The 26,927-nt window shown below is 36.3% G+C and overlaps 1 protein-coding gene across 5 annotated transcripts; it reads right to left on the bottom strand.

Moving 5' to 3' along the window:
- Positions 1-20,944: 20,944 nt before the first annotated feature.
- Positions 20,945-26,680, bottom strand: LOC120070024 (pentatricopeptide repeat-containing protein At3g49730-like). Of its 5 annotated transcripts, none has more exons than XM_039021872.1 (5): positions 23,490-26,680; positions 22,833-22,866; positions 22,516-22,695; positions 22,272-22,414; positions 20,945-22,013 (listed from the first exon to the last, which is right to left on the bottom strand). In XM_039021872.1, the coding sequence occupies exon 1, from the start codon at positions 25,414-25,416 to the stop codon at positions 23,491-23,493; it is 1,926 nt and encodes a 641-aa protein (XP_038877800.1). In that variant the 5' UTR covers positions 25,417-26,680; the 3' UTR covers positions 20,945-22,013; positions 22,272-22,414; positions 22,516-22,695; positions 22,833-22,866; position 23,490. The 5 variants fall into 5 exon arrangements, with proteins under 5 accessions (XP_038877800.1, XP_038877799.1, XP_038877801.1 ...); XM_039021871.1 differs by lacking the exon at positions 22,833-22,866 and having other exon boundaries at positions 23,490-25,736; positions 26,314-26,679; XM_039021873.1 differs by lacking the exon at positions 22,833-22,866 and having other exon boundaries at positions 22,272-22,431; positions 23,490-26,679.
- Between the last annotated feature and the right edge of the window lie 247 nt (positions 26,681-26,927).

The raw sequence follows: 26,927 nt of genomic DNA, 5'->3' as shown, positions 1-26,927 counted from the left end.
GGAAATAACAAGCTAGGTAAGCAATGTCTTATTTCTCGTGGCCTTTTACACTGCTCTTTATCACTTCAACTCTGTTCTAGTTGTGGATTCTTGCTCTCGCAAGGGTTGGCCTTCTCTCCTTTGTATTGTTTATCGGCAGTCTCTCGATCTGTCCAGTAGCGATTTCTCTCGGCTTCGCCTCGTCTCCTTGTTCTCTCTCCGTATCTGTGTACGTGCATGAATATATCGGGGATCTCTTTCTCTCTGGTAGCATTGGGTATTTATAGATTTTGTCACACCCCGCCCTCTTAGCCTAGAGAAGGGCATGACTGCAGCAGTTATCAACCCTGTGCCTGACACTTACTGCCTACTAACTTTTGCGGAATAACTCTGATACTAATATATAACTCATATACAGCGGAATATATTTAGGCCAAAATTTATTAATTTAGAAGCATAACATATTTAGAGTCACTACAACACTAGATTCACAAGTCCCAAAACCCACAAACCCTAGTCCCTATATGAACAACAGTAACATGTGTACAATATTAACACTAACCATCTAACAGACGGGTTACAAATCTCGTTATCCTTTAGTGGCAGAGCAGATGCAGAGTTATCTTCAGAGGATTTGACCGCTACTTGGGGGGGAAGAAAACATTTGAAAACGGGGTGAGCTTGTGCCCAGTGAGTGACTTAAGAAAGATAATTGATTCTCATGCAAAATCTCAATAAAGAGTTTAACTGAAATATAAGCTTCTACAGTACTTGTACTATAGTATAAACATTTTCCAAGCATAAAACATATAAAGTTGTTTTAATCATAAAACAGTAAAACTATTTCTCAGTTGAGAATAACTCTTACTGTGGATAAAATAATCCCAACACCAACTACTAGTCAAGAGAGAACCCTTTTGCTCAATCTCTGACTCTAACTACCTACGTGCACGTGGCCATACTAAGTACCATCATACCTTAGGTACTTCAGCTCAGATATCTTCTCAAACGTCCTTCAATATCTAGTTGGTTTGGTACCTTCTCAAATGTCCTTCGGTATCTAGTTGGGCAGATACCTTCTCAAATGTCCTTTGGTATCGCGTTTTAAGTAAAACTAGTCATAAATGACTTTCTCTTTAAAGCATGTAAAGTATAACACATATAAAAACATGGCTTTAAAGGTACAAATGCATGTTGAGTATATTTAACACATATAAATCGCTTTTCAACAATTTCCTACACATGCATGCGTTTAACACATAACCCATGGTTTGCTTGGAAATTAGTTTGTAAGACTTGCTGGCATGAGAATAATCTTCTTTAAAACATGCTTTCTATAACACGTTGTAATTAAAAATTTTAAGAAAATGTTTTAGTCAAAACATTTAGCCACTCACCTTAATTGCTTAGGAGCTTTTCACTCTAGTAGCTCCCTTTTCTATCTCGGGCTCCCTTTTTCACCCCTAGAATCCATATTCAAATTACAGCTTAGATTACTCATAGTTCTAAATCTTATTTTGAGATACTTTCTTCTAAAAACATATTCTAAATGTCTCAGGAAGCTTACCCTAAAATTTGAGCTCAGAACTGCTCGTGGTTTGGCCGGAAACACAGAATCTTCAAGACTGGCCCAAACTGACTCGACAGCCTGACCCTTCTGTCTTCTTCTCAGTTTCCAGCCCGACCTCTTTGAGATTTTCCTCCGGCAGCCCTTCCCTGAAAACTAGACTCTCAGAGATTTCAGGTGGCTTTGGAATCACTCCAAACGCACAAGTAAATTGGGAGAACTCCTCGTCCCAAGTTGATGTGTTCTCTTCAAACTTTACTGTCCAATGCGTCCTCTATGACTAACACATGGATTTGGCTCCAACGCAAGGTTTGCTCACTCTCCCACTCTTTTTACGGTATTTCTGAATTGTGAACTAAAAATGAAGTCTCTTGGCTTTATTTATAGGCATTCAAACCTTCTCTAGATTTGGCACCACCTACTTGGTTGCATGGCCAAGTGTCTCCTTCTCATCCCATCAACGCAATGTTGTGATCATCGCAAGCTAAGTGTCTTCCTCCCATGTTGCCAACGCATGAGCCTCCAATCTGATGCCACCACCTCAAATTCTTAAGGCTTAAAGCTTTCCTCCCAAGAAGACACATGGTTTTGATGATGTTCTCATGCTTATCTCTTCCTTTGTATACGTCCAACTCTTTGATGTTCAACACATAATCCATAATGCATAGCCTATCATCAACGCATAGCAAGCCAATTCACTCTCATTACAATTCAACTTAGCCATCACAAGAAACTAACCATCATAAATGCATAGGGTGACCATCCATCCTCGACGCATGGCTCACTAGGTAGCATCGCACGGCTTGCTTGGCATGGGCACATGGTGCTGGCCACCCATCGCTCGCTCGCTCGGTCGCATGGGTTGCGCGCTTGGCTGAATGGCAAGGCACCTCGATGCACGGCATGGCTGCTCGGCAGGGCGCACAACGCATGGTCGTGCCTGCTCGACGCATTGGCAGGGTGTTCGTCCGAGGCTGCTCGATGCATGGGCAGGCGTCTGGCCGAGACTGCTCGATGCATGGCATGGGCGCTGGTCGAGGCTGCTCGACACATGCATGGGCGCTGGCCGAGGCTGCTCGACGCATGGGTTGCCTTTCCATGCATGCCTCTCCTACTCTGTGCCTACAATTGCATCATCACTATTTTCCTTCTTCAGCCGCATGCCCTCACCAACAACCCTTCCAACGCATCAATACCACCCACACGAAATTCTATAATTGGTTAAATTTTCCAAATTTTCCCCAAAAGTCAAATTTCCAAATTTCCTCTTTTCTTCTAATTTTCCACTCTTTTCTCTACCATTCACACTAGTTTCCACATCAACCTACTCATCACACTGATCTCAATAGGGAATATACTCAAGTAGAGAAATTAGGATTTGGGGTTCACAGATTTCAAGGTGAAGCAGCTCTTTTTACAAATGATTTCAATGATGGACAACATTAATTTCCCTACTTTGTTGCGTCGTTTAAAGGTCACCGAAAGTTCAATGTACTTACAATAGTAAGGTTTTTAACTGCTTGTCAACTAAATTTAAAATCGACCGTTATCAGCTTTATGTCTCATCATGATTTATTATGTTGTTGCCTTGATGTGAGGTCTTTATGCGATCACTTTTTGAGAAACTTCTCACGATCGCACAACTAACGATCGCAACTTCAAGCATGTTATCGCGTTGCGCCCTTGGATCACAATTTCCTATGCGCCATCGCATTGTACCTGCACAGAATAGGCAAGTTAACTTCTTTTATGCGATGAGCACTCGCAATCGCAATTCCTTTTAGTTTGGCGCTTTCAGACATGATATTGCCTATTTTACCATCACTTTCTCTCATTGTTTTACTAATTTGAACTGTAATAACTTGTATTTCTACCAGTTATCAACTTATTAGACCATTTAGGCTATATACTATTAGATTGATCCTATTTATGTCACCACATAAAGTTAAAGTATTCACACTACAGCCATGGATATGTTTATTAAATTTTCATAATAGAATGCAAAATCAAAACTTTATTGAATAAATTACTCAATAATATTTTATTGATAAATAGAATGTTTAACATGAACTGCGAGTTCTAGGACATTCCCACAAACATATAGTACCAGAAAAGCTAAAGTTTTGTTGACAATTTTCTTGTAAACACAAGATTCATCAACGTTCTGTTCAAAGACATAGATTTGATCGCAATGACAAAGCATATATTCCAGGATCGAGATGTTTGTTTTAACCCATAAATGGATATTTTAAGCTTACAAACTTTTTGCTCTTGAATTTGTTCAATGTGAAGGAAATCTTTACGAAGAGCATCCATGAGCGCATTCGGATTTTTCCGATTTCATTTTGACCTAAATATAACACATACATTCTGGCAGACAGTTAAGCAAATTCGCACTAATTAAAGGCATGCTTTGAACACTAAAGACAAGGGAAAGAGTTCTCATACCAGTTGAAGACCCTCTTCAAGCTTTGAACTCAGATGCAGCAGAAGACCTCTACGCGAACTTTATCGCCCAGCAAACAAGTCGGTTGTAGCAGCACAATCGTCTACACGAACGACAGCAACACGAATAGTCACGAACAAGTGAACGCAACGGGGACGACACCACCAAATGGAGCCCTTGGTATTCTTGGAGTGAAAATCCAAAGTGTGATCTTCGATGAATTTGGTAGAGGTTGGAGAAAGAACAAATCATGTAGACGATAAGCAAGTGGGAGAGAAAAGGAGCTATCATATAGCTATGTGCTTATCGTTTAGAAGAAGCTACATGATCGTGTAGGTTTTACTAAGCGGTCGTTTAGTAAATGGTAGACGATCGTTTAGAAAATGTGGCACACTATGCGATCGTTTAAGAAAGCTAAGCAATCGTTTAAGGACGAGCGTGCGATTGTCTAGGCGCTGGTGTACGACCATTTAGGCGATGAGTAACTATCATATAGGTTTTCAAGCTATGCGATCGTTACATTTTCACATCGATTGCGATCTTTTCAAACTTTTGCCAAATGAAACAAATTTTCATTTTATTCTTCGATTACAATAACTAACTTCGGATTTTCCCATTAACGCACGTCCGAGAGAAGTTTTAGACCAATTATCATATAATTAACAAATTTAATAATTAATGAATATAATCATATTATATTCTTACCCTATAGTTTGATATCACATATCTACTATAGTAATTTCTCCTCTACATGATATAAATCATATTTATATCTAAATTCCTCCATAATAATGTATTTCATACATTTAGTCAATTATATCATATGTAATCAACCAGTTCAATTATATCATATATAATCAAACTCCCTCTTGTCAATTTGAACATTTCAAACTAACCCAAACACTGATTCTCGACTTTATCCAAGCTACCCAGGGGACCTAATGGACCTGTGGTTCGAAGCTCCAACAGTACATGAATGGCTGACTACTCTTTAGCCACGAGATCCACCATCCGTTAGCTGTCAGGTATTCCACTAAAGACCAACAGTTGAACTCTTCTTACCACAAATATATTTTTGTGCCTATAGTATATAACCAATCATCAGTACGATGACACTTCACAGATGCTCGTAGCTACAGCTGGGCCAATTTACCGTTTTGCCTTTGTAGTTACATCTCACTCCTTAAGTACCATTGATTCCTCTAATCAACAATACAACATAGTCTAACTATGTGTGAACACCTCTCAGGCCAAGAGAAGGTACGTGGCGTCACATTGTTCAAGCCCTGAAATCAGCCCTTAAGGGAGCTATCTATCTACTTACCCCTACTTCAGGGAAATAGTGAATTTCATCTTGTGTAGCTGAATTCCCAGCTCCCAAATCAGACGAATCCCCAAAATGGTAGGTTTGAATCGGTGACCTGGCCATTCGCAACCATAAAAATCAAAGATCTTCCCTCAATGGCAGGAGTTCCCAACTCACTCGGGATTGATGTCATGTTATCTATGTCATCCTAGTGAAGTGAAGAATCTATCATGAACGGTGTTATATAACGAGACATTAACACTTCGTGGTCAGGTCTTATACAAACTCTTTATATAGGACGCCCCCACTCGCATGTCCCCTACACGAATGATCAGGATCATACCATCTGTGACAAGTCACAACACTTGTGACCATTCCATAAAGCGGGCCACATCCGTAGCGTTACCAAGATAAGGTTTCCCTCCTATATCCATATACTACAGACCATTTTAGTTATCACTCAAGACATGATCCACTTGTATGTCACCACATACATGCTTAAGTCACATATAGATAACCAGGGATTTTATATTTATTGGTTTATGGTAAAGAAAATAAAACGTACAACTGAGCAAAAAACAAGATGTGAAGTAAATATCATATATTATACAACACAAGCGTTCGTACAAACTGTTTACAAATTACAGGACACAAGACTTTAGAGCATCAACCCCAACATAATGAACCCTTCTAGTGAGACATGGAGATACTTTCTTCAAGATAGCCATTCAGAAAGGTTGTCTTGACATCCATTTGTCATATTTCGTAATCATAAAAGGCGACAATGGATGAAAGTATTCTATTAGACTTGATCATGGTAACAGAAGAGAAGGTTTTTTCATAGTCTACCCTCAATCTATTATTTTGCCACGAGTCTAGCTTTGTAGGTCCGTAACTTATCAGCTTGGTGTCGTTTTCTCTTGTAGATACACTTATAACCAATAGATTTTACCTCATCTGGTTGATCTATAAGTTCCCAGACTGAATTAAAGTACATAAACTCCACTTAAAGGTTCATGGCTTTTATCCATTGGTCTCTATCTACATCCTTCATTGCTTGTTTAAAGGTCAATGGATCCTCTATGCCATCATCAGGTATGATGACCTAAGTTTTTGTAAACCCATGTATCGATCAAGCTGTTGAACAACCCTCCCACTACATCGAGGTATTTTCAATTCTTTAAATGAGTTAGAATAGGTAAAATGACTAAAAGATCTTTTACTGGAAAAGGTCATATGGCCAAATAACCCTTGGGACTTGTACATTCAGACCTCTGTGGTTCGATGAATGTTACGGCAAGAGGAGGGTTTGAATATTTCATCTCTTTTACTAATAGTTATTCAAGATATGGGTACGTTTATTTAATGCAACAAAGGTCTGAAGCTTTTGAAAAGTTCAAAGAGTTTAAGGTCAAATTTGAAAATGCATTAAATAAAACAATTAAGACATTTCGATCTGATCGAGGTATAGAGCTTTTAGATCTGACATTCCAGAACTATTTGATAGAACATGAAATAGTATCCCAACTCTCAGCATCTAGTACTGTTGGGTTGTATGTCCTGAAACTCGCAGTTTGTAAAATTAAACATATTCTATTATTAGTAAAGATGTTATTCGAGATTACTTCAATAAAGTTGTTATTGAATCAATAAATTGCACTTATAAAGTCTAAATCTAATAAATTAAGATCCATGGCTATTATATGAATACTTGAAGTTTAGTGGAGACATAAAAGTGGATCAGGTTTGAGTAAATAGTCAAAATGATTCATAGTATACGAATAAGGTTGGGTGCCTTATTTTGGTAACACTATCGGATGTGGCCCACTCTGTAGTTGTTACAAGTTGTTGTAAAGGTACTACAAATGAAGTGATCCTTTTTCGTTCATCTATTGACTGAGGAGTGGGGGCGTCCTATGCAATGAGTTTGCGTAAGATCGGACCAAAAAATAAGTCACTCTTACTTTATAACGTTGTTTACTGTTCAAGACTGACTATTTCGCTTAGATGACCTGAGTAACTCGATCTTAATCCAGAGCTAATTATGAATTCCTGTTTATTCGGGATTATCCTTAGATTTTCATAGGTGAGGGTTGGCTCAACAGCGCTGGCTCAATAAGCCTTCCATTTCAGGGGTAAGACCTGGTAGATAGTTAGAGACATGAGGTGCAATAAGGAAGTCACGCCTACTCGATTTAGGGATGGAAGAGAGGTTGTTCTCTTATGTACTGAATCCAAGTCTTGAATAAGGGGTTTCACCCTCTCATTGACCTGAGAGGGGTCCGATTTAATGATTAGATCACAAACCAATTGTTCATTAGAGGATCAATGGAACTTAAAGAGTAAGAAGTAATATCGGGGGTAAAATAACATATTAACCCAATCGTTATTACGAACAACCTGTGAAGGGTCGACTTACTGATGACACAAATATATCTACAGTGAGGAGCGTGCAACTATCGAGCTATAGATATGTGACTTGATAGTTAACAAATACTGATTAATTTGATCTAAAGAGTTTTAGCCAATTAATCTTAAATCGTTGGAGCTCATGATCTGTAGGTCCATAAGGTCCCTCTACTAGCTCATAAAACATAAACACCTTGAATGATTAAATTGAGTGAATTTGGAATGACATCAATTTGAATTGTTCAAATTGAATTTCAGTTTGAAAATGTTCAAATTGAAATTAAGGTTGAATTTAAATAAGTTCAAATTCAAATTAGGATTTGTACAACTATATTTGATATAATTAATTAATTTTTAATTTATTGAAATTAAACAAAATTAGATAGTTTATAATATTACATATTGATTTAAATATTAATTACATGAATAAGATTCATGTTTTAAATTAGGTGTGAGATTAATATTTGATTATAAATTATTATTTAATTAATTAAATATGTTTAATTAATTAAAATTAAATTAATTTCTCATTTCAGAATTTGAAATTGTGTTTTTTATTTTGATTAGTTGTCAATTAATTGAAGTTTAAAACTATTAAAGTGGAAACACCCCACTTTTCACAAAAGGAAGGTGTTTCCTCCTTGAATCACCACCTAGCCCATTATCTTCATCATCTTGGTGCTGGAATTCAGATGGTCGAGAGATACCTGCATGAAAGAGTTGAATAAAAACTCTTCATTTTTTTTAGAAGAAAAGAGGTGCTTGGTTGCTGAAATTAGTTTCAGCAAAAAAGTTTATCCATCACCTTCAAATCTTTTTTCCCTTCACAAATTCACTCAAAATTCAGAGTTCCACCACTCAAATTCAAGACTGAGAATAGTAGAGAAGATCTCTTAGTGGTTCACTGTTGAATTGGAGCTGGAATCACGTGAAGAGCGGCTTGGAATTGGGAGAATTATTTTTGTTTAAGCAGCTTTTAGAACTCAAATTAAATGTAATTACAGTGCTTATTGATTATGTTTGCTTCAGTTGCATGCTAGTAGATCCCAACAGGTACACCGCAATAGAATGATGTATCAGAAAGAAGAAATTGAACCTTGTTAGACATAGTTCAATCTATGATGAGTTATGCTTCTTACTTAACTCATTTTGGAGTTATGCAGTTACACACTGCAACTTATGTTTTGAATCGTGGTCTATACAAGAAAGTTACGAGAACACCTTTGGAATTATGGAATGGTCGTAAAGATAGTTTACGCCATTTTAGAATCTGGGGTTATCCAGCACATGTGCTTGAAGCAAATCCTAAGAAATTGGAACCTCGTTCAAAATTGTGCCTATTTGTAAGCTACCCTAAAAGAATGAGAAGTGGTTACTTTTACGATCCTAATGAAAATAAAATATTTGTGTACAAATGCTACATTTTTAGAAGAGTCCCACATAAGGGAGCATAAATCCCGCAGTAAGATTTTGTTGAATGAACTTTTCAAGGAAACTACTGAACCTTCAACAAGAGTTGTTGAAGAACCCAACACCTCAACAAGAGTTGTTGAAGTTGGATCATCTAGTAGGTCAAGTCCACCTCAAGTGTTGAGGGAGCCTCGACGTAGTGGGAGGGTTGCGAACCCGTATATCCGTTATATGGGTTTAATAGAAATCCTAGCTATGGTAGCTGACAAAGATGTAGAGGATCCACTATCTTACAAGAAGGCAATGAGGGATGTTGACAAAGATGAGTGGATCAAAGCTATGGATCTCGAAATGGAGTCTTTGTATTTCAATTTTGTTTGGGGTCTTGTAGATCAACCTAATAGGGTAAAACCTATAGGTTGCAAATGGATCTATAAAAGAAAACGGGGTGCTAATAGGAAGGTGCAAACCTTCAAGGCTAGACTTGTGGCAAAGGGTTATACACAAGATGAGGGAGTCGATTATGAGGAGACTTTCTCATCTGTTGCCATGTTGAAGTCTATCCGGATCCTCCTATCCATTGCCTCATATTATGACTATGAGATTTGGTAAATGGATGTCAAGATTGCCTTTCTGAATGACAATCTTGAGAAGACCATTTATATGGAGCGACCTGAGGGATTCATAACCCAAGGTCAAGAGCTAAAGGTTTGCAAACTTAATTGGTCCATTTATGGATTGAAACAAGCTTCTCGATCTTGGAATATAAGAATTGATACTGCGATCAAATCTTATGGCTTTGATCAAAATGTTTATGAGCCCTGTGTTTACAAGAAAATCATCAACAGTTCATTAGCTTTTCTAATATTGTATGTAGACGATATCCTACTCATTGGAAATGATATAGATCTACTTATTGAAATTAAGAATTGGCTAGCGACCCAATTCCAAATGAAATATTTTGAAGAGGCGCAGTTTGTGTTGGACATTCAAATCTTTAGAGATTGAAAGAACAAAACGCTAGCCCTATCTCAAGCATCGTACATTGGCAAAGTGCTTGTCAAATTTTCGATGCAGAAATCCAAGAGGGGTTTACTCCCTTTAGATATGGAGTTATATTGTCTAAGGAACAGTGTCCAAAGACACCTCAAAAGGTTGAGGAAATGAGATAGATCCTCTATGCATCGGTTGTTGGCAGCCTAATGTATGCGATGTTATGTACTAAATCTAACATCTGTTATGCAGTGGAGATAGTCAATAGATATCAGTCTAATTTAGGATTTGATCATTGGTTTGCCATTAAGAACATCCTTAAGTATCTATGGAGAACGAAGGCATACTCGTGTATGGTTCTAAGGATTTGATCCTTACAGGATACAAGGACTTTGATTTCCATACTGATAAGGATTCTAGAAAATCTATATCAGGATCCGTGTTCACTCTTAACGGAGGAGCAGTAGTCTGGAAGAGCACCAAGCAGGGGTGCACTGCTGACTCCACCATGGAGGCTGAGTACGTAGTGGCTTATGAAGCTGCTAAGGAAGTTGTGTGGCTCAAGAAATTTTTGACTGATCTAGAAGTGGTTCCAGACATGCTAAAGCCCATCACCCTTTATTGTGATAATAGTAATGTTGTGACTAATTCCCGAGAGGCTCAGAGTCACAAGCGCGAAAAGCATATAGAGCAGAAATATCATCTCATCTGAGAGATTTTGCATCGAGGGGATGTGATCATCACGTAGATAGCTTCAGAGCACAATGTTGTTGATCTGTTTACAAAGGCCCTCACGGTTAAAGTGTTTGAGGGCCACCTGTAGAGTATGGGTCTACGGGACAGACAACATTTAGACTAGGATAAGTGGGAGATTTTGTATTGGGCACGTGTTTAGTTTATTGCTTTTTGTACTTGTATATTAGTATGACTTTTATATTGTACACTCCACTAACTTTAGGTCAAGTGGGAGATGGTTGGGGTTGATGTCTTAAATCTCATAGGGTCTTGTACTTTGTAATTATATTGTACAAATATTTTATTTATTTTTAAAATATGAGATATTTTATTTGACATTTAGTAGCATTAAACCCGCAAACCAATAAACTACTTTCAAGGTTATCATATGTAACTTAAACATGTATATAGAGACATACAAGGATCATGTTTAAGTAATAACCTAAATGGTCTGTAGTAGATGGATAAGTTTGGATACCTTATCCTGGTGACACTACCAATACAGCCTGCTTTGTAGATATTACAATTGTTGTAAGGTGCTACAAATGATCTAATCCTGATCATTCATGTGGAGACATGTAAGCAAGGATATTCTATACAAATGAGTTTGTATAAGACCGAACCACAAAATGACTAGTCTCATTATATAACACCGTTCATAATAGAGACTTACATTTCACCAGGATGACCATAGGTGACGTGACCTGAATCTTGAGTGAGTTGTGAACTCCTGCCTATGAAGGTGGTCCTTTGATTTGTATGGGTGAGAGTGCCAGATTTCCGACTCAATAAGCCTACTATTTTAAAGATTCGTCTGATTGGGGAGCTGGGAACACAGCTACACAAGACATAATTCACTCCTTCCCTAACGTCGGGGAGTAGATAAATTTCTCCTTAAGGGTTGATTTCAAGGCTTGAACAATGTGATGCCACACCCCCTCTTGGCCCGAGATGGGTTTGATCATAGTTGGACTATGACTTATTGTTCATTAGAGGAATCAGTGGTATTTAAAGAGTTAGATGTAACTACAGAGGCAAAATGGTAATTTTGGCCGAACTGTACTTATGAGCAATTTGTGAAGGGTCATTGCACTGTTGACTGGTTTTATCCAATGGACACAGAAACATATACAGTGCGAAGAGGTGCAGCTGTTAGTCTGTAGTAGAGTGTTTGACAATTAATTGATGTTGAATAATTTAACTAAAGAAGTTTAATTAATTATTCAAGTATCATTAGAGCTTCAAGCTACAAATCCATGAGGTCCCCTCTATAGCTCAACAGGAATTTATGAGAATCAATTTTGGAAATTACTATAATGTATTTGATATATTATAATATAAAATTTATTTAAGAGGAAATAAATATTTGAATGTGATTCAAATGTTAACCATGTGAATTGGATTTATAAAATTAATTTTAATATAAATGGGATTTATATTAAATATCATGTATTAATGAGAGAATGAAAACTATAGGTTATGTTGTATTTGAAACAATATTAAACTATAGGTTATTTGTTATATTTGATATAACATATAATTTAATATATGATAAGGTGGTTATCATATATTAATTAAATTATTAAAATAATAAGTTGAATTATTTTATTAAATTAATTTTGTTTTTAAATTAATTTTTTGAAGAACGTAAGGGTTGGTTTTTTCACGTCTTCATCTTCTTCACAGAAAATTGAACTATGAAGAACTTTCTATAATTTTCTCCCAAACCATCTCTCAAAATTCTTTTCTCCTCGCTTCCAAAAACTTATGAGCCCACACCTCCTTAGAGATTCTCATCCCAAAAGAGAATACAGTAGGATTTAATTGGTGGTGCCCAATTTGGATCAAGGTTTCGGGTCGTGACCGTACGTGATCCATTTTGGAGAAGAGGAAATTCGAAGAAGATCGAATCTTCAAAGATAAGGTTTTCTAAACCCAATCTTTCCTCTTCTATTTATTTTTATTTCATGCTGTAAATTATTTTTTTTTTTATGCATATTTTCTTTTGTGAAATTTTGTTACTGTAAAATAAAATTTGGGACCGATCTCCACGTTTTCGCTCAGGACTTTAACATACATAAATATTAAAATGACTCTCTCATAAAGTTTAACTAAAATCAAAAGAATTTTATTAAATAAATAACTTTTGTAAAATCTAAATAACTGAAAATCTTTGGCCGGGATCCCCCTAAAATAAAAATAAATTTCATGAAGTTTTATATATAAAAATTTTAAACAATGGAACTCTAAGTTCAAACATCAAGACTGGAATTTACAACATCAAAACATGAAAACGTGAGTGGAAGCAATTCTAGTCCCAATGACACGATCACGGATTCCTTCTGTCATTCGCCGGTGTGTCCTTAACCTACTTGAAAACATAACATAATAAAGAATGAATATAAAATACTCAATAAGTAATCCCACTACCGAGGTCAGGCTATGCATTTATATCCAATAAATGCAACTTTCTAGTGAGACATGTAAAAACCTCTACAAATTCTGGATGACCATCTAGTGGATAATTGAACCCGTTGTAGGTGAGATGTACTCACAAACCTCTAGTAGAATCCCGAAGGAAATCATTACCTCAGGTGAAGTCCTGAAGAAGTCACAAGCCTCTAGTGAATCCCGAAAGAAACAAAAACCTTTGGTGATTCACAAAGGAAACACAGACCTCTAGTTAAATCCCGAAGGAGATCACTAACCTCTGGTGAAATCCCGAAGGAGATCACTAACCTCTGGTGAATTTCGAAGGAAACACAAACCTCTAGTGAAATCCCAAAAAAGATCACTAACATCTGGTGAATCCCCAAGGAAACACAAACCTCATCCCAAAAGAGATAACTAACCTTAAGTGAAGTCCAGAAGTTAATCACTACCTTTGGTGGGTACACAACTACGGGTAGGGGGCAACTATCACTAACATAAAAATCATGCAATAAAATCAAAGTCCCACAATCATGGAAATATATCATCATGCTTATACATCCTTATAACATATCATATAAAACTTAGTTCATGCTTATTCATCCTCATAAAATATTTCATAAAATTCTAAATCATGCACATTCACATAACATGCCGCAAACAGAATTATCATTATGCTCATATATTCTCTCTAAAATTTTTCTAATGGTATCGTGACATAAAGGCGGTTCCAATAATAAGATTACTTACCTTGGAATTAAGTCCAAATAGCGAGCATTTCAACAACGCAAAATCTTGAATCCTGAATAAATCCAAAAATATAAACTAGAATTAAATCTAATTTGGGGCAAAATTCGAATCACAACTTAATCCGAATGTCTCCAAACAACTTACCCAACACATGGTTTGATTCAAAACCACTTCATGGCTTCAAAATCAACACGATCCAAAAATTATATTACCACAATCAGCTCTAATGGACAGTAGTTTTAGACCTAATTCAACCTCCAAAAATCACAATTAAAACAAAAATTAAGCCGACACTTAGTGGATATCCAAAAATTCTCAACAAAGACCCCAAACCTTACAAAAAATGACGCCGAACAAGTTTATGGTTGGAAAGCACTTGAGAGTCTGTAAAACTCAACTTCAACATCAAAACAAAATGGGTAAGCCAAAACTTAAACCAAAATTTGATGGGTATTCAAGATCTTCTAGAAAAACTCATAAAACATCAAATAACTTACCCAAAATATCAATTACGGCAACAATGGAGCTAGCGACAATGGCGATGGCGGCAATCATAGACGAGCGGTGGGCATTACTATCGAACGGCATAAATTGTTTAGGCTAGCGACTAGTAGTGAGGGTCTTTCATGAGGAGAGTTTGCGAGAGTGAGAGAGAAGGAGGAGGTTTTCAGTTTTACATATTGTATTCAGAAGCAATTACAAACAAACCAGAGCTTCAAACAACAATCAACTGTTCAAAACAAGACCCTATATGTCCCGAACAGCCTAATCAAGTTTTAGTACGGTCCAACGGTTCACAATCCAACAATCAATAATTTTATGGAAACTGCCGTTGAAAAACCGAACTACTGTCTTTCTCTCTGATTTTCTACCTCTTTTCACTCTCCTTTAATTTCAAATGTCTTAATTCTTTCATTTTTTTTCAAATTTTAAAAAGATAAATCAAATATTTTATCATAATATCTCCAAAATTTTTAAATATTATATCAAATTAATAAATCAATTAACTTCTTAAATTACCTTAATTTAGGCTCCAAAAACCAAAATTAAAGAGCATAAATTCCATCAATTTGATACAAATTAAATTCGTCCAAATATTTAAATTAATTTAAAACCACATAAAATTAATTATCTTTTAAGTTGTCTCCAAAATCCAAAAACTAAAGAAAATTAAAACCCAACAATTTAAGATTATTAACCCCAAATTATCCGGAACACGAATGTTACATCCTTCCCACCTTTAGAACTTTCGTCCTCAAAAGCTCAAATCTTGAAAAAGCTTTTGACACTTAGTTCTCACCTTGTCCTTTTGTTTTGGGATTGCTTCATCAATCTAAGTGAATAAGTACTTCAAACTTTACTTGTCCATAAAGATCATATATTCTCTCCATTTAAATAACATCTCCAAATTTCCAAAAGAAAGCCAGTACAAGTCAAATCTGAACGCTCATAAACATCCAACTCTTAACTTAAAAAGTCATACCAAACTTAGTCTTTGATCTCAAAATATGAACTTCCTTTATCTTCTCAATATAACAAAACCTTTCTTAAATACTATTATTTTCTTCACACTTATCTTTGTTGAGGCCAACAAATTTTAAGGTGCACTTTCCATTTCCCAAGTGAAATATAATCTCTATACCAAGCAATTCATGTGATTATCTATAATAATATACTATTCAATTTCAAACTTCAAACTTTAGAAGAGAGTATCCTCCACAAGTTACCATTGCTTTTAAACTCCAAATACTAATCCTCTCTCTTAGTAAAGCTAATTAAACTTGAGTCCTTTCATCACAACAAAGACATAAAACATAAACGCCTTTGAAGTATCTTGAATTCAATCCTTTACAATTCCTTGACCTCTCAAATCCACTTTTTTTCCCATTCATCAACAACTTTAGTTTTATGCTTGACATGTGTTTTACATTGGCACGACTTCCTTTATGCACCCATACTTCCATTACTCACAATAAAATCTCAATGCAAACTCATATTACATTCTATATTAGACTTTCGATTATCTCTCCTTAACCTTTTTTGTCTTAGGTACTTTTCAAATTATAACTTTCTTTTTTAAACACATCAACTAAAATAGCTTTATTCTAGAGCCAACAACTCCAACTAATAATTCTTTGTTAGGATCCTTCCTAACAAGAGCAATACTCAAGAATATAGAATAAACTCAATAACAATTCAATTATAGAATTATAGTAAAATATATTGAATTATGCTATAATCTTGCAAGCAAAATGAACAAAATTACGCAATAGAACAATGTCAAACCAGCACTTTCAGGAGGGCTAGAAATCTACTCCCAATATTCCCAAAACTAGGAAATCCCACTAAATTCTTCACACCCTCCTACCACTCCCACTCCTTCTATTTATAGTCATATTCATTAACTAACTTCCTATCTAATTACTCTTATACCCTTACTAATACCAATACCAATATTCTTCTAAAAGTCCCACTATTTCTATACTAGGGGCCTTACATTCTTCTTCCTTTTAGGCATGTTACATGAAGAACTAAAACATCTTACTCAACCCACCAATCTCCAAAAAATGATCACAACCTATTAATCCTTTCAAAATTTCTCTTGAAACATTTTGACTTTAATATCGAGTAGCCTTTATAGTCTCTTCTTCCTCTCTTTCTTATTTATAAAGCTAATGTAAGCTTATACTTGAGTGCGGGCCTTGTGAAGGGAATTTATTCGTTCTACCAGCAACTTCATTACCTAATGCCAAAACATATCACCGTTCCTTAGTGAATTCTCAACTGGACTACTTTATTCTCTTGCTTACATAGATACATCCTTCATAATACTACATAATTCATCAGGTTTAAAGATCTTTAAATTGTCTATTCTTTCTTAGCAATCCTTTTATAAGATAAGATGATGTTAAGTAACTTTTAACATCCATCGATTTCTTTTAAGTCATAACTGAATAATCATCTCATACTAGCTTCCATAAAGACATTACCAAACAGTAAAACATAACTTGTGATTTTAAACTGAACAAATATTTTTATGTAAAATATTTCATAATACTTTTACTGCTCAGTCATACCTGACGATGACGAAGAATCGTTGATGAGCCATAGAGACATTCTGAACTTACGATGTAAGTCAGTCGATAGAACCTAAAAGCTGGACTTTGATAGCAACTGTAACAACCCGACTTTCTAGGACTTATACTAGGTTATTACTACATACATGCATAAATCTCAAGACAACTCTCTCAAGTTTAACTAAAATCAAAAAAATATATTAAATAATAGCTTTTGTAAAATATAAATAACTGAAAAATCTTTGGTTGAGGTCCCCCTAAAATAAAAATAAATTTCATGAAACTTTATGAATAAAAATTTTAAACAATGGAACTCTAAGTTCAAACATCAAGATTGGAATTTAAAACATCAAAACATGAAAACATGAGCAGAAGCATCTCTCTGGTCCCAATGGCACGATCAAGGATTCCTTCTGTCATTCGTCAGTGTGTCCTTTTCCTATTGAAAACATAACATAATAGATAATGAATATAAAATACTCAGTAAGTAAACCCACTACCGGGATCAGGCTATGCATTTATGTCCAATAAATGCAACTTTCTAGTGAGACATGTAAAAACCTCTACGTATCCTGGATGGCCATCTAGTGGATAATTGAACCTGCCCTACCACAGGTGAGATGTACCCACAAATCTTTGGTGGAATTCGAAAGGAAATCACAACCTCTAGTGAAGTCATGAAGAAGTCACAAACCTCTAATGAATCCCGAAGAAACACAAACCTTTGGTGATTCCCGAAAGAAAAACAAATCTCTAGTTAAATCCCGAAGGAGATCACTAACCTCTAGTGAAATTCAAAAAGAGATCACTAACCTCTGCTGAAATCCCGAAGGAGATCACTAATCTTTGGTGAATTCCAAAGGAAACACAAACCTTTAGTGAAATCACGAATGAAATCACTAACATCTAGTGAATCCCTAAGGAAACACAAACCTCTGGTGAAATCTCAAAGAAGATCACTAACCTCTAGTGAAGTCTTGAAGGAAATCACTACATCTAGTTGGTACACGACTATGGGTAGGGGGCAACTATCACTAACATAAATATCATGCAATAAAATCAGGGTCCCACAATCATGAAAATATATCATCATGCTCATACATCCTTATAACATATCATATAAAACTTAGTTCATGATTATTTATCCTCATAAAATATTTCATAAAATTCTAGATAATGCACATTCACATAACATGCCTCAAATAGAATTATCATTATGCTCATATATTCTCTCTAAAATTTTCCTAATAGTATCGTCCGGCACAAAGGCGGTTCCAGTAGTAAGATTACTTACCTTGAAATTAAATCCAAATAGCGAGCATTCCAATTTCACGAAACCTTGAATCCTAAATAAATCCAAAAACATAAACCAAAATTATCCAACGTTTGGGGCACAATTCAAATCACAACTCAACCCGAATATCTCCAAACAACTTACCCAACACGTGGTTTGATCTAAAACCACTTCGAAACTTCAAAATCAACACAATCCAACAACTATATCACCAATCAACTCTAATGGACACCAGCTTTAGACCTAATCCAACCTCCAAAAATCACAATTAAAACAAAAATTAAGTCAACACTTAGTGGATATCAAATAATTCTCAACAAAGACCCCAAACCTTACAATAAAGGACGCCGAACAATTTTAATTTGTTTGGAAAGCACTTGAGAGTCTATAAAACCCAATTTCAACATTAAAATAATATGGGTAAGCCAAAACTTAAACGAAAATTTGATGGGTATTCAAGATCTTCCAAGAAAAACCATAAAACACCAAATAACTTACCCAAAATATCAATTTCGACAACAATGCCGCTAGCAACAATGGCACGGACAGCAACCTAGACAGGTTGCGGGTGTTACTGTCAAACGGCATGAATTGTTTAAGCTAGCAGCTAGTAATGAGGGTCTTGCATGAAGAGGGTTTGCAAGAGTGAGATAGAAGGGGAAGGTTTCCAATTTCACAGATTGTATCCAACGACAATTACAGACAAACCACAGTTCCAATGATCCAACTGTTCAAAACGAGACCCTACATGTATCAAACAGACTGACCAAATTTTAGTACGTTCCAACGATTCAAACTCCGACAATCAATAATTTTATGGAAGTTGTCGTTGAAAAACCGAATTACTGTCTTTCACTCTCCTTTAATTTCAAATATCCCAATTCTCTCATTTTTTTCAACTTTTAAAAAAGATAAATTAAATATTTTATCACAATATCTCCAAAATCTCCATAGATTATGAACTTAATTAATCATTTAACTTCTTAGATTACCTTAATTTAGACTCCAAAACCAAAATTAAAAAAAAACATAAAATCCATCAATTTGATACAAATTAAATTCTACCAAATATTTAAATCAATTTAAACCACATAAAATTAATTATCTCCTCAATTGTTTTAAATTATCTCCAAAATCCAAAAACTAAAGAAAATTAAAGCCCAACAATTTAAGATAATTAATCCCAGTTTATCCAAAACTCTAAATGTTACATTGAGTATGTGAAATCAAAAGTAAATTGATAAGAACTTATGCTCAAAACGGTATCATATCATTAGTTAAAAGAAGCTTAACAAAAGATACACGCATCGCCTACTAGAATAAAATGCACATTATTATCTAAAGCTCAATTCTCCTTTGGTTTGATAGGATAGTAAAACACTACCAAAAGTTAGAAATTAGAGCATGTTCTTATGCTTTATTTCTCCACATTATTCCTCAAGCTAGAACAGTTTGTTCTAGATATGGTTTAGCAATTGGTGCAACACTTGGATTTGCTTTCCTGTTGCATATCCCATAAGCAAAGGCAATTGTTTTCTTCAGCCCAATTTGATTGCTAAAGCACATTTAATAACAAAAAATTGTTAGAAGTACAAGATATAAATAGATGTCCAATTTCTTCACGGGCCCCATCGGACCCGCCCGAACGGGGCAGGGATTCCCCGATTAGACAAGAAATAGGGGAGGCAGTGGGAAAAAAATTCTCCATGAACTAAATGGGGACGAGAAATGCATTCCCCGTCCCCGCCCCCATCCCGTTCTCCATCACCATCCCGATTAGTTTTTACATATTTATTTAATATAGTTATTAATATTGTTATTATTATTATTATATAAATATTACATTTAAATTTCAAATTTAATTATTTATTAGGAAAGGTAATAAATATGTTTAAATTGAATGTTAAAATTTAGATTATATATGTGAATAATTTGATTTATATTTATTTCTTTCTACTAAAAAAAATAATTAACTTTTTTATGACAAAATTTGACTAATTTATCTTTAAATTCAAATTGTCATATAAAACTAATCATTTCTGAAACTTTTGTCAAAAGTATTTTTTTTTTTTTAAGATATTGTAATTAAAGTATGAATGGGAAAATTGAACCTCAAACCTCGAGGTCGATAATATGAACACCATGTCAATTAAGCTACGCTCTTGTATTATTGAAATCTCCATATTTAAATTGAAGATGAATTTAATAACTAGGCTTTCACCAGATGGGGTACCAATTAAGAACTTCCCGTTACGAAAAATTCCATGGTACTTTTATGCACCTAATTTTTCTGTATACTGCATGTTAGGAAATCTTTCCAGCTGATCTAAGAGAAGCTTACTGATGAAGGACTACACATCATCCCCTATCACTATTTTTTTTCATGAGAAACATGAACCATAATCTCATTGATAGTATAAAATTACAAGATGACATAAGATATCATGTAGAGTTACATAATGGTATCACATTGTGTAATGAGATGTAAGGTTTATGATCACGAAAGAAATGGGTGAATTTACCCCAAGTTAAAAATGTATACAAGAGGTTATCAAAGAATTCTGGGAAATCCTTCATTTTCTCTTCAAAGATGCGATGGTTACATTCATTCTAGATGAACCAAAAGAAAGCTGCGATGATGAAGGTACATAAAGTTCATTCCAAATCATTCCCTATCACTATCACCCATATGATTTTTTATTCTTTAATCAACAGTAATGGACACTAATGTAACTGTAAGCAAAAATGAGAATTCTTCCCACTAGGTTTATGATTTACATACAAATGGATTTGCTCATTTAGGCAATGTGATTACAGAGAAGCTCTTCACTTGGGTTGAATCGAAGGAAGGCCGGCGATTTTCTTCAGGTCCCGGTGGAATGATAGAATAATAGTAGTACTTCGATTGCCTAGCGGAGGCCCACCGTATTCTCAATTATAGTCAGAGGAATTGATGTGGAATTAACCCATGTCAACAGGTCTACCAATCGACATGCTGATTCTTTGGCCACTGACACTTCAAAGATCAAGTTCGAAGATGATGTTACAAAACCTAACTATAAAAGGCATCACCTAGTTGAAAGGGTAAAAAACTTTTATTTTCACTAAAAATCCAAACTTGTCCATCAGGGTCTCAGAAACAATGCCATTATACGACATACTAAATGATTTCCAGGAAGGTCACAGTCATATGGCTGTTGTCGTAAGAGAAAAAGAAAATCCAGAGAGGTCTGTTAACGGAAATCAACTTGAGGGTAAGCATTGACCTTCTTCATTTCTACTTAACTTGGCTTCTTCACTTTGACGATGATATATATAACACAAATGCACATGCAGCAAAAGATGTGAAAGTGGACATCGATGGGGAAAATCATCTACAGGAAAGAGGTTTAAAGACCAAGAGATCACTGAAAAGGCTTAACACATTTTCCGATCGTAGTAATTCCTATCGGAATTCTCTGGAAGTAAGAAATGGTCTAAAGACATGAACTCAGAGGTCCTCCATATTGCTGATGACCTGCTGCCCAAGCTCTCTGAAGAGGGGGAAGCAATCGGCATCATAACACTTGAAGATATGAGGAGCTGTTACAGATATAGCATATTCTCTTCCTGTATTCCTATCAATGTTACAAAGTTAGATTACTCTTAATTTTTGTTCAGGGCAGGAGGAAATCTATGATGAGACAGATTATCATACTTAGAGATCATTTGCTAAAAGTCAACAGAAAGGAACTCAGAAAAAAAAATGAAGTGGATGATACGAGACATTTGATTTAATTAGATTAGAATAGCAATTGATATAGGTAATGCTTGATTTCTTCTACGAGAAAAGGAATCAAATATTACTTTGGACATGATCATTTGAAAGGTTATACCTCACTTTTCGGCAGACAGATGTATAAGATCAGTTTCCTGTTTCCCTTGTTCCCTTGTTCCCTGTGACGCTACCAGATGCAATACGCATGCAAAAAGATTTTAGCTCAATCCAGAATTTTCTTCAAGGTATAGAAACATAGCCCTGCAAAGATTGCCAGACTGAAGGAAAGGTAGAAGTAGTTGCCTAAATTGAAGGAAAAGTAACAGTTATCGGGTAATTGGTCTATTGAGAAATTTACATACCTGAAGTTGTTGGTGTCAGGAATTTTATAATCCTTGAGAAGTGAATTTCTCACATAGTGATAGAACCATATAGTAGTAATACGCTTTGGCATAGAACTTTCACGCTATTTGTTGGATCAAATGGATATACCTATTTTAAATTGATCCGAATGCTTTCTGCACCAAGCTGATATATCAAAACTGCAAAAATAGAAACTATACCGATGAGAATGCATACATTTGAAACCAAAAAAATGAGGCTAAGGTAGAGATAAATCATATTAAGGATAAAACACTAAGCAAGATCTCGACAGAATCAGATTGAATCACAATCTTACATGTTTCAGGCTTTCCCCTGTAGTAATTAAATTCCTGCACACACTGTATGATTTAGAATTCATGTTGTAAAGACAAACATTTGAAATCATGTTGTTCTGGCTAATGCCGAGTCATTTGATTGGAAGATCAAGAAAGTTCAGAACAAAAGTGAGATTATTGAATTTCTTCAATAGAGTTTAGCTGTATAGAATATAAAATCTTTCATTATTTGGATTCGTTATGCTCTAGATGGATAAAAGTAAAACTGCGTTGTAAATTTGTTTTTATGAAGAAGATTCTTTATCCTCTACAACTACCGTGGTTATCTTTGGCTTATCATTTTTTAAATGAATGTGTACGGAACCAAATATCGTCTATTTTCTTGCTCTATCAGGCAATGATCACTTTTCAATCAGTGCAATAAACACAGTTGCATAACAGATGGTTATAGACATCCATCTTCATTTTTTAACAATATCTCCATCCTGAAAAACAAACACCCTCCTCTATGAACGTACATAAAGCAGGAATTTGCTTCATCAGGTGATCAACAAGAATCACAATATGAAATCTAGCAATAAGCAAAAATAAAAAACACAGTTCCTAACCCTCCACCTGAGCAGTAAATCTTTTACAGAAACTGCAAAATGAAGCATTCATCAAGACAAGGCTCTTACATTACAGGGTTTTAGTTTTCTTGTGCACTCCACTCCAGCGGCGTCTATGTGCTCTTCTTTTCCTTCCATCTATTTTGGCTTTGATTTTCTCTTTCAAATCTCTCTCCCCCCGCCTCTTATACATCTTGAAAGTGATTTGCCTGTCTGCAGCCATCTTCCTCACCTTCTCTGTGATCTCAACAGCTAGTTGTCTATGGAAAAGTTTCTTCAGGCCACGCATTAGCTTGGCAAAAGTGTCTGGCTGTGGCATTAAGTCCGCATCCATCATGTCCAAGCAATACGAACAAGCTTCCTTCACATGCCCATTTGAAAAAAGTGCGTGAATCCAAATTGTCCAAGCATTGACATTAAGTTCACATCCTTTAGTAGTTATACAACTCCACATGTTTTTTGCCATTTCAAGCTTTTGAGCTCTCAAAAGAGCATTTGTTAACTCCTTCAAAGTACCATACTGTGGAGCAGATAATAGACCTCTTTCAACCATTTCTTTGAAGAAATCACAAGCTTCAACTAGACAACCTTGACTGAGAAACCCATGAACCATCACAATATATGTGTCAAGACCTGGATTAAGCCCACCTGCTTCCATTTCACCCCAAAGTTGAACAGCTTCCTTAAGCTCCCCCAACTTGCATACTAACCTTATCACTGTATTATAGATGTTAAGGTCTGGTAAGCAACCAATCTTCCTCATTTCTTCTATGAGTTCCATACACTCTTCCAGCTCTTCCTTCTTTTCATGAGCCATCATTATACACAAATAACTCAACTGACTAGGATCATGGCCTTTCTGAATCATATCACCCAGTATCTCATAAGCTCTGTCTGTGTTCCCCCACTTGCAAAATCCACTAATCAGAGTTGTATAAGTCACAACATCTGCCTCGCATCCACTCCCTTGCATCTCAATGAAAATACGCATCGCCTCATCCATCTTTTCCATTTTACAGAAGGCCTGAATCAAAATTGTAAAAGAAGCCGCATTTGGCCCACAGTTCACTTTCTTCATCTCTGCCAAAAGATCAAAAGCATCCCGCATTTTTCCTACTTGAGCATACCCACCAAGTAAATTGTTATAAACCACAATGTCAGGCTCAAAACCAGATTCCTTTATTTGGACCAATACATGCTTCGCCTCCATAATCTTGCCTTCACGGCACCAGCCATACAACAATGATGTGAAATGTCTCAAACTTGGATTGAATCGAACTCTCATATCCTCAAATAGCGAAGCTGCTTCTTTAACACTGCCATTTTTGCACAAAGCATCAAGAAGACACCCAAATACGTATTCATCAGGCTCGCACCCATACTTAGGCATTTCATCAAGCACCTCAACTGCTTTCTTTACCATTCTGGCGGAAGCGAACCTCCTCATCAAAACAATAAACACTTCGGGGGTTAACATGTATGGATTCTCTTTTCTCATTTCCTCAATCAATGCCCAAACAGCTCCGAACTGTCTCATCTTCCCTAAAGTTTTGATCATAGCTTTGTACACTTCATAACTATGCCTATAATCCGGTTGCTTCGAAGCCCAGACGAAGAACCGGTAACCCAAGTTTCCAGCATCGCCACACCGACTTAAAACTCGTTCCGGAAGACCGGAGCGCAAAATTACACCAGATTCTTGCAGAGCAAGCTCGAGTTTTGGAACCCTGGTGTGAAATTTCCTTAGAATCCGGTACACCTTTTCGACGTCGATGGAAAATTCATCGGCGTCTCTATCACGGGTGGATTCATGCGGAGTTGTTTTCAGGTGAATAGGCCCAAACCCTCCATGCTGTGTTGTGCCATTTGGACTGGTCTGAGAGCTTATTAGAGAAAGAGACAAGTGCGGTTTTTTTAGAAGGAAGATTAATGGACTGTTCGATTTCGAAGATTGCTTGTTGAAGACATGAATGGTTCTCCAGTAAAATCTGTGCATTTTTTGTCAGCGTAATTGGAGTGAATGTCAATACATAAGACACTGTGAAATTGCTTTGACAATCATACATTTTCTTCTTCCTCCATCATCCTCCTTCCACCTAACCTTGTCGCAACAGCAGTTTCGCTTTTATTTATTTTCAGGTATTATATACCTGTGGCCACTCATGTCTATGCCTCCCCCACTTCCAATATCCCAACCGAACAAAATCTCAGAGTGAACTTCCACAACCAAATCAGCAAACAACACGGACTGCAAAGCTCAATCTGTTTTCCAAATCATCATCTATAGTCTCTATAACCAGAACACTTATTTATAACCTAGAATTTCAGAGACATAAAACCCATAAGATAAAAATCCGAGAAAGAAATGTGATAGGCCTCGAATCACGAGGGTGTATGTACGTAAGAAAAAAAAGGGGGTGTACAGGATATGTAGTACGTGTGGGAGAAAGTGGTGAGAGTGTGTGGGGCTCAAGGGAGAAATTAGTACGATCGTGTCTCAGGGGAAGGAGGTTGTGAGTTGAGGGCCCGAGGAAAGAGTGTATATCATGAAGGTGTGCACTTTTCAGATTAAAATCGTCTCTGTAAGAGATGTTGGAGAGATAGGGGAGCTCTCTCCCTCTACTGTTGATAAATAAATTGATTTGGTTGAATCCTATCAATTTGGAAGGAAGTGTAGTAGCTGTGGAGGAGAAGCTGGACGATTGGGAGAGAGACAACCGGCGTTGGAGACTAAGGTGGATCGTGGGTTCAAGGAGTCGAACGAGAGGGTCGAAGAGATGAGGGAATGAATGAATTTGGTCGTGTCTCGTATGGATGTGTGGATGACCGAGCGTGGGTCGATGTCCTCTGAAACCGCAAGCCGAAGGAGAAGAAAAAGATGAAGTTCACGTACCTGGAACCAAAGAAATCCCACTGTTCGACATGAGACTAATGAAGTTAGAAGTGGGGATATTCGACATGGGTGGTTACGCCTTGTAGAACGCTACTTTGTGGTCAATCGAATCGGCTCTCGGAGAAGGACAAGCTGGAAGCGGTGGTGCTGTGCTTGGAGGGAGAAGCGTTGGATTGGTATCGATAGGAGAATGATTGGGATTTCGCGAACTGCTGTTGGAGAGGTTCCGGCCGGTCTACCGCCCGCATTTTGAGAGGTTTTCGGCTGGGTTGAAGGAAGTTGGAGAAAAAGCCCTAGAGAGCAACAGCAAACTTGGGTGTGGGTAAGAGGAAATTCAGATGGAGATGAGGAACTTGAACAGTAAATTTGTACGAATGACTTAAAAATTAGGTCGAAAATGTCAAATGATCCCATTTTTAACAAAATACTCAAATTCAAGTAAAATTACCAAAATATCGCACATCCGAAAAAGTATCTTGGTCTCGCTCTTTCTCTCTCGCTCTCTCCGTCTCTTTCTCACTCACCCTCTCTTTCTCTCTTTCTCGCTCTTTCTCTCTTTCTCGCTCTCGGTCTATTTCTTTCTCGCTCTCTCTCATTCTCTCTCCCTTTCTCTC

Source organism: Benincasa hispida, unplaced genomic scaffold, assembly GCF_009727055.1.
Source record: "Benincasa hispida cultivar B227 unplaced genomic scaffold, ASM972705v1 Contig761, whole genome shotgun sequence".
Lineage (NCBI taxonomy): Eukaryota > Viridiplantae > Streptophyta > Magnoliopsida > Cucurbitales > Cucurbitaceae > Benincasa > Benincasa hispida.
Note: the sequence above shows the minus strand (reverse complement) of the source record. Positions and strands in the feature narration are given on the sequence as shown.

Coding starts and splice junctions, on each gene's coding strand:
- LOC120070024 (XM_039021872.1), bottom strand. CDS start 25,416: ATGCACAGATTTTACTGGAGAACCATTCATGTCTTCAACAAGCAATCT.